Raw genomic sequence first — 9,553 nt, forward strand, 5'->3', positions numbered from 1 at the left:
GTGCTATCTTTACTACTCTTCAAAATTATAAAAAAAAAAAAAACCAACAACAATGAATTGCATTCTAAAACGCAAGGCTAATATAATACTATACACTGAAAATATATTCAGTGTCAAACCTGTCATTTTCCAAAGCAGAAAATAGGACCTTCCTACTTCATGTCAACCTTCAAACAGTTTTCTCTTGTAGCTTAGGAAAGTTTTGCAAGAAAATGTTATCCAGTTAGTACAATTTTTTTTCTATATAATCATAACCACTAACTTCATTGGTCACTATTTCTTCCCAAATTGTTCTGCAGTCTAGATAGGAGAAAATATTTTTATTTCTAGTTGTCCACACCATCACACATCCACAGAATTCCAATGATATACCTAACACAGGACTGGGATCTGAAAACATACACATACACACACACACACACACACACACACACACACACACTTGAGTGAACATGCTAAGGTTATAGAGGCCTGGTACACAGAACAGACCTAAAAGAATGAAATGTATGCTAATTAGTGTGTGGCATTATTTTTGAAATATAAGTCTTAGAGAACCTTCTGAGGGGCATTTCTGACCATGGTTTTTTTTTTTTTTTTTTGGTTTGGAGCTGAGACCAAACCCAGTGAGCACTCTACCACTGAGCTAAATCCCCAACCCCCTGACTATCTTTAAAAAATAAATAAATAAATAAATAAGAGTCAAGATAAAATGTCCAAGGATCCTATAAAATAACTTTAACACATTATTATTTATATATATTACACATATATTATATGTAATTAGAAACTATGTAAGAGAGAGTAAAAGACTCAGTGGGGTAGAAATGCATAACTATTCTTTCTGCAAAGAGTTTCAGCCATCACTAAAGCACCAGTTTCCTCCCATGTCTCATGGGACACTCTCACAGGTGCAAGCCACTTTCATAGTAATAAAATGTTGCTTGCATTTCTACTAGGCTGATGTTTGCACTAACATGCAAAAGCTGTGGCTAGTATGGTGCTGGCACATGATCGCAAGGCCACTAAGGGCACAGACTGCACCGGTACTTGGTATTTTCTGCATGGCAGCCATTCAGTTTCCTCATAATGTTCTTTATGAATCAAAAAAAAAATCACTAATTCTTACAAGTTTTGATCTTTGAGTATATCTCTCTTTAACCTTCTATGTGATAAGACAGAAGCAAAGCATATTTACTGTAAATGAACATATGCTATCTCAAAGAAAAAACACCTAGGCAACTGTTTGACTAAAACCTGGGATTTTTCCCCTTTGAAGAGCATCTTACTTGGGAGAAGGACCAAGTAGCTGAGTGTGGTGATGCATATCGAACCCCAGCACCGAGGGGCTAAGACAGGAAGACCAGGAATTAAAGGATGGCCTGGACTACACAGTGAGTCCCTGTCTCAAAAATAAAATATAAAAAAGGGACAAACCAGTATTTAGATTAAAATGTGGTAAATACATTCCTGAGACTAAATATGACAGTACGTGCTAGTAAAGATGAAAATGGAGTTTTTTAGTGAAAATTACAATCCTGGGAAACTTGAAATTCATTACCATGAGCCTGATAACTTCCCCAAACCTAAGGGTTGTCTTGATGACATGGGAAATACTAACAAATATAATACTTAAAAATTTTGTAAGATGCATCAAAAGCTGGAGGAGCTAAAAAAAAAAAATCAGCAAACCATTTCAAAAATGATCCATGCATGATATTACATAATCATCCCTGGATAAAGAGCTACTCAACCTGCTAGACAGACCATTATTTATTAACAAACCAGTGGGGGAGGGTGTAGGAAGGTGGAGAGGTGGCAGAAATAAGTACAGAGATGTAGGCAACAGAGGAAAAAAGTACAAAGATAAATATGTATGAAAATGTCATAATGAAACCCATTGTTTTGTGTACTAAAAAACAAAACAAAACAAGGTCCTGAGTTCAAATCCCAGCAACCACACAGTGGCTTACAACCATCCGTAATGAGATCTGACACCCTCTTCTGGTGCAATTGAAGACAGACAGCTACAGTGTACTTAGATATAATAATAAATAAATCTTAAAAAAAAAAAAAACAACAAAAAAACTTCTGTTAAAAAAAAAAAAAAAAGAAACGATCTCATGTCTACAGCCGCACACTGTAAACACACCCCATCTTGTCTGATCTCCAAAGAAAGTATCTCTTATCACCTCTTTAAAGAAATTGTTTTACAACAGAGTGTCTCTGTATAGCCCTGGCTGGGTTTGTAGACCATCAAGGTCTGAAACTCACCAGATCTGCAGGCCTCTGCCTCTTGGGTTCCCACCAAAGGAAACAGACAGTTATCTGACAGGGTTATCAGAATACGCCTCCGCCCTTTCAAGCTACAGCTCTCTGCCTGGTCAAATTTTCTTCCTAGCAACAAAATGCTATCACAATAAAACTGAACACAAAAATAGATGCAAGAATCCAACTACTACTCCATTAAGCTAGATGTTAAAAGATTTGAAAAATATGGAAAACAATGTTGCTCTGCTCACTCATTTTATTTGATTTTGGAAAAGCTATTTTAAATTTAAAATGGTATCAACATTAACAATGTGGGTGCATGCCTGCCATCATAATACTTGAGGGCCTGAGGCAGGAGAATACCAAGGGGCCAGCAGTGACTACATATTGAAACTTAAATGTTTACTGTCCATCCCCACCCAAATTAATATATATTAATATTCACATTAATATTTACAACTTTTAGTTTCAAGTTCTAAAACACACACTCACACACACACACACACACACAGAGAGAGAGAGAGAGAGAGAGAGAGAGAGAAAGTCAGTCAGGCTCTCTTGTGTCCCCAAAATGTAAGTGCCAAGGGTCCTGAAATAAATAAGTTGAGAATATTGTCAATGCTTTTGAAAGGTCTATGCCTAGATCATAAAGAGTAAGAATAAAGAATGGCAAGATACATCTTTCAGAGGTCAGATCCTACAGAGCTTGCCAGTCCTAAATAAGGATCCTGAATTTTACCCAATTTGGAAGACACTAGTTCTCAGCATCACTTTGGTGAACATGAATTGGGGCTGGCGGCGCACTTAGTGACTGCAGTACCAACAAATACACTTCCCTATCAGAAATGTGATCCCACCTTCCTTTCTCTGCCACTGTGTCTAAGACCAGCTCCTCTGTCTACATCGCCTTCACCTTAAATGCCTCCATTTCTTCATCATTACTACGTTCATTTCAACAACTTCCTTGTCCATCTAACAAATTTCTTTGCTTTGGCGCTGGCTAAATCTAAGTATTACTAGCATGAATGTGTCCATACTTAAACAACAGTGTTGGTGAAGGCATACCACAGGGCACACTGATTGTCATGTTTATGATCAGCAACACCAACCAGGTCCTTTACTGCCTGGCAGCTCATTTCTCTGGGCAATGGGACTTTTCCCCTAATGTATAGCTACAACAACCTCTTCTACTCTCTTCGAGTCCTTCCTCTTATTTCAGCAAATGACCTGAGCTATTTTAGAGAAGAAAAGTGAAAGAAGAATCACACAGAAATCCTGGCAACCAAGCCGGGTAATGATGGCACACACCTTTAATCCCAGCACTTGGGAGGCAGAGGCAGGTGGAGTTCTGAGTTCGAGGCCAGCCTGGTCTACAAAGTGAGTTCCAGGACAGAGAAACCCTGTTTTGAAAATCCAAAAAAAAAAAAAAAAAAAAAGAAAAGAAAAAGAAATCCTGGCAACTCTCTCACCCCATCTATTCTCATCACCTTTCACTCCTTACTATATAAATAATGCAAAGCCACTTACTGTGCCAGTTCTTTGTGTCTTATCTGTACCCAGAATCTTAATATTACCCATCTTGATATTACCCCACAGTATTCAGTTTTTCCCTTAAATATAAACATGTTCAAGTTTATTTTTTTCATTGAAAAACACAATGAAGTAAGTAATACCGTCCCTGAAGCCTACTTTTTCCTTTCTAAGCTATGTATCCATACCCACTTCTTCCGGATGCTTCTCAACTGTCTTCCCAATCCCCCTTCTAACATCAATTTGTTTATATAGAATGCTTTATTTAGCTTGGTGTGGGCCGTCTACATCCTTTCCATAATAAAACAAAAACCATAATTATAACCTTTTCTTAAGGAACTGCTGTGAAAATGAGATGAATATGTAAAAACCAAATTTAAGACAGAGCCTAATCCACAGTAACTGATCCATAAGGTTAGCTATATATCATTATTGCTAATAATGTCACATATCCATCTGTCCAGACAGCCAGCTACACAAGAACAATGCATCATAAAGTTGTCCAAAATTCCTTCATCCCTCCCTCCCTCTAATCCAGTTCTGGACTCTGTTGAATTTTACGTTTTAAGGTTCTCATGCTCTGAACACTTTATATATATCACTTAGTTTATACTACCATAATGTCACATGGATACTTTGAAACTCCTAAAGAGTTTCTTGCACTCACTCTTATTTTCTCAAACTTTCTGCCAGGATAGCCTATTGCATTAAAACTTGGATTTTATAACCAGGACAGTCTAATCAAATCTCATATCTGAGACACTCATCTAGTTTAAGAATGTTTGCTCCTGTTATGATAAAGCTCAAGTCTATGGCATAGCCTATGCAGGAAGGCAAGTCTGGTTCGCTACCTACCAATACACATCTATCTGGCATCTCACTTCTTGTGTACCTTCAACTCTTCCCCAGATTTTCAAATGCACCATGAGCATCATCAGACTTTCCACTTCCTAGTGCACTGATTTTATACAACGTGAAATAGTATTTCTGTATCTCTTATCTTAATTTGTACTAGTCCACTACAGTCTTGGGTTAAGAGTACTTCCTTCAGGGAGATGGAGATAGGAGAAGCAGAGATTGAGGCAGCAATGACAAGAGATCCTGTTTCAGAAATAAAAATAATGGAGCTGGGGAGATGGTTCAGTTGATAAAATGCTTGCCATCAAAGTATGTGCACTGAAGTTCAGATCCCCAGCAACCAAGTAAAAAGTCAGACCCGGAAAGGCATCTACCACCCCAGGACATGCCAGGGGCTTACCGGCCAGCACAGTTTATCCAAATTGGTAAGCTCCAAGTTCACTGAGAGATCCTGTCTCAAAACAGGAGGAAGATGCCTGATGTTGAACTTTCTCCTTTACACACACACCCACACACCAATCAACCAACAAATAAATAAAACAGTACAAACTTAAAGTGGCACAAAACCAAGTATATCATCAGATTAATGTCAACATAACTTTTGACCAAGGCCTAACACTTCTCTAGTAATGATTTGAACACTAAATCACTTCAAAGAGACATTAACAACTTCAGCTTCTGTGGAAGAAAGATATGTAATAGAAGGTTTATTTTTTTGATTTTGGAAACAGGGTGTCATGTAGCCCAGGATGGTCCTGAATTCAATGTATAGCTGAGGGTGCCTTTGATCTTCCCCCTCTCCACTTCCATAGTGTTGGGATTATAGGCAAGGACCACCATGAGCAGTCTAGGTGTATTGTTTTGCTATTATTTCTTAAAAGGAGCAAACAGAGCGTACATTCCAAAACAGAGGTGAGTTATTTTAACACACTGGCTCATGGCCTTTGGTCCTCTATGGCTATTACCGCCACTGTTACTCTTATATTGGTGACTCTAGCTGGGCCTCAACCAACTGTCTCACCATAGCAGAAACTCTCAGGCAGGTACAAAGTTTGAGAAATTTAATTTGAAATAGTGCCAACTCAAAATATTCTGATTTTTTTTTTCTTCAAACGCAGTCCTTTATATACATCTCTTGCCAAATATAACTTACGGGAAAAGGCTGCTACATGGATGGCATTTATATTTAATTTAAAAGGGAACTAATAATTTTTTTCAGTGTTTTCCAGCTCCTATTCTCTCTCTCTTCCCTCTCTGACCCCTTTCTCCTCCCCCCACGTGTTCCTGTCCAGTCTATTCTCACCCCTCCAACCCCACTCCCCCATCTCTACTTCCTTCACAACTCCCCTTCCCATGTCCTAAATAAACTCTATTCTATACTAAAAAAAAAATTAATTTGATGTAGTATTACCTAAAAACAGAAGGACAGAGTAAAAGCTGCATTTTGGAAGGATATGGAAGTTCCTTTTGTCTGAGTGTTTGTTTGTTTTATTCATTTATCCATATCTGTTTTCTTAAGACAGGGTTTCATGTGGCCCAGACTGGCCTGAAACTTCTGATCCTCCTGTCTCCACCATCCAAATACTGAGATTACGGAAACAAATCACCCACCCTGGAGTTATCCATGTCTTGAGAATATAAAAACATTTTATTATAAGTACTAATCTCTGAAACAACTAAACTTGGTATACATTTATTACACGAATAGGAAGCAGTATCGCCTATGACTTCAACATCCTTAAAGACTAGTCAGAAGACCTAGTTTACTTATTGAGACAAAATTAAAACTGAGTAAGAAAGCACCAAAATCTCTTATAAGATTTCAATACTGAGGATCTCAGTAGATTGTCCACAGTTTGCAGAACATCCCAAGATTCTGAATATGGCACACTAGGTGTACTTTGAAAGTTGTGACTGGCCATAAGTCTTTTCACAGCAGTACACAGTAATAATACGAAAACTATGTAAGATGTTTTATGTATAAAAATTGTCACAGGTGAATCATGTATAGTTGAATATACTAAGCAGAAAAACAAAATTATCCTTCTCATCATTTCCAAGGTCTCAGAATCAAGAGTTGCATTTATACTGAAAACCACACACTGTGATATGCTAGCATTCTTTACTTTAAGAAGTAATGCTACTTCCTAAGATGGGACATGGACTTAGAATATGTAAGTATAATTTCCTGAAAAAAAAAAAAACCCACGTTTATTACATGCACAGTCTAGTAGAGAAATATTCTTTTAAAATATTTAAAAAACCTGAATACCTTCTAGTCATAGGAAAAAAAAAATTTTTTTTTAATCTCAAAATCAGACCTTATTGCTAACATCAGAAAGTACTATTGTTTATCTTCCTTAGATCATTTAAAAAACAAGTTAAAATTGTTTTATGTTTTAAAAGCCATTTATCTCCAGTAAATGGTTACATATGTAGATGGTATGTAAGTTATTTGGCAAAAGCTACTCTTTGATCTTTAAAGCTAAAATACCATTTTAAAAGCCACTAAATACTACCTGAAAACTCAGCTTTAGAAATTACCATTCATTGGAAAAAAAAAAAAAAGAATCAAGAGACAGCCTTATCTACACTTAATGCTTTTACATAAGTACTTTCATCCCACTCTTTCCAAAAAGAAACCATAGCATCCTGAATATGTAAGATGCTAATCAAATATTAGTGGCAAATGTTTTTCATGGCTAACTAATATGAAAGACTGTTGAGCACTAAGCAAGGACAGGAAACCAATCTAGCATACACATTAATCTGTACACAACAGGCCCTATCATTATTACTGTTAACAGTCATGAGGAGCTCTTAGGAAAGCTAAGGCACAAAGAACTTCACACATAACAAAGTATCTCATTTTTTAAAAAAAATCCTTTTTAAAATCAAAGACCTACTGTCTACTGAAATTGTCTATTCCTAAAAGGTTTCCCATATAATGTTAGTACACCATAATTTCTAAATCTTGTAATACTGGCCTAGTTGAATTTTCCACACAAAATGGGAGGTTTGGAATTCCTGTTTGCAATCACACTCCCCTTGCTCTGATTAGAGACCAAAGCAAAGGATTGTCTTTACATAGTCTCAAAGGTCTGAAATTACGGAAAATATTGTAAAATACAAAGACATACCATCTCAATACTAGAAGCTATTTGAATATTGACAGCTCTAAAGACATAGCTGCCTGTAATATCTGCCAAGTGTGAATGTAAACTGAGAAGGAAGATAGGAACGTATATATTCCATTACATTTCCCCAAGAGCTTTAATCGGATTCCCCTAAGTTCATGCATGTCTCTGTGTACAGACACGGACGTTGATCTGGGCTATTGGATGAAAATAATCAGAGCTGCATCTGTCTGAAAATACATCATCTAGCTTGTCATTATCAAAGCAGAAGAGAGTTGAGGTCTTGGTAATAACACCTACAAGGCAGGTAGAGTGATTAGCTCCTGTCCCCACCGCATGAGATGCTGGGAGGTGGATGACAGGACGTCTGGAGACCCACACATCGGTCTGCATCCTTTTCCTCCCCCACCCGCTCCGCACTCCTTTGCTTCACTCACGTATAAAACGTACTCTCTCTCCATCACATCCGAAGCTGAGGTGTCCAGTGGGTAGGTTTTTAAGGATCATTTTCCTAGTGCGTTAAATGGGATCTAACGACCTCGGACAGCCTGGGGTTGAATGCTATTGCTGCCAGCCCCCGAGGCTCACCTCAAGCTTGTGGTTGATCTGGGACACAGTCTGGGCTTTGTGGCATAGCTGCGCAAAGCAGGAGCTAAGGCTGGTCATCTTCTGACGCCCCTCATAAGTGATGTCCGCCTGGTCCGGATCGATCTCGCCCAAAAGCAGATCCACATCCACGAAGGCCTTGTCGAACTCCTTCTCCAGCACCTCAAGCCATCGGAACATGGACACCCCGCCAGGGGAGACCCCCACAGGGCAGGAGGCGCCCCCTGGGCCGCCGCCGGCTCCCGCCGGGCATGGGCCGCCCGCCGACATGGCGCCGTCCAGGGCCTCGCCGACTGCTGCTCACTCTGGCCGCCCGCCCCGCGCGAGGGGAACTGCTAGCACCGCGGCGCCCCTCGCGCGCGCGCACACACAGACACACACGCACACACACACAGAGACACACACACCCCGCCGGTCCCCTCCCTTCCCTCGCGCCGCCAACGCCGGCAGCGCAGCTCCAGAGCAGCAAAGGAAGCGCGGCTGAAGCAGCGACAGCGACACGGAAGACCCGCCCCGCCCGCAAGCCGGCCCGCCCCCGCCGCGCGTGCGTAGCGGAGCCCAGAGCGGGCGCAGCCCAGAGGGAGAAAGTGGGCGGGGCCGTAGGAGAGCTTAGCCAATGAAAAGCCTCCGCCTCCACAAGCCTGTCTGCGACCATTTTGACGACTGGCAAAACCCTGAGAAGCAGAGGGGTGAGGTGGCCCCTTGCAAGTGGGGAAGACCGGAGGAAGGGAAGGGAAAGATTCCACGTCGCAGAGGGGACTGGCTTCCGCCAGTTTGACTTCACAGTGGACCTGGAACCGGTCCACAGACGTCTAGCAAAGTTGCTGCTGGGGTGTCAAGGGGTTCGGGTGGGAGCGGGGAGGGCCGTGTGTGCATGCGCAATAGCCACGTTTTCTCTTCCGATTTCCAGCTCTTAGGAAGGGATGGGTGTGGACACTGGCTAAGGTTGCTAAACCTGACGGTGCATTCCAGCCAGAAGCTGCCTATGGAAGCTACTGAGCAAGTTTTGTTGAATCAATGGTTCCGCCTTCTGTGATTGACAAGCTGGGGTTCCAGGCCAACATATTATTACATACTAGCTGCCCCACCTCAGTGGTGTTACCTTGCTTGGGTAACAAGGTTTCCAAAGTTTACTTCACTTGGCAATTAAGGTA

At 40.5% G+C, this 9,553-nt stretch overlaps 1 protein-coding gene across 2 annotated transcripts in view; it reads right to left on the reverse strand.

The window, feature by feature from the left end:
- Positions 1 to 8,896, reverse strand: part of Gopc (golgi associated PDZ and coiled-coil motif containing) — a 43,418-nt gene extending 34,522 nt beyond the window's left edge. For both annotated transcript variants that reach the window (XM_021174113.2, XM_029482602.2), the window contains exon 1: positions 8,382 to 8,896. In XM_021174113.2, the coding sequence (XP_021029772.1) occupies positions 8,382 to 8,669 (288 nt within the window). In that variant the 5' untranslated portion in view covers positions 8,670 to 8,896. The remainder of the gene's footprint in view (positions 1 to 8,381) is intronic.
- Between the last annotated feature and the right edge of the window lie 657 nt (positions 8,897 to 9,553).

The sequence above is a fragment of the Mus caroli genome, unplaced genomic scaffold (assembly GCF_978045245.1).
Source record: "Mus caroli unplaced genomic scaffold, Mus_caroli_1 scaffold_9, whole genome shotgun sequence".
Taxonomy (NCBI): Eukaryota; Metazoa; Chordata; class Mammalia; order Rodentia; family Muridae; genus Mus; species Mus caroli.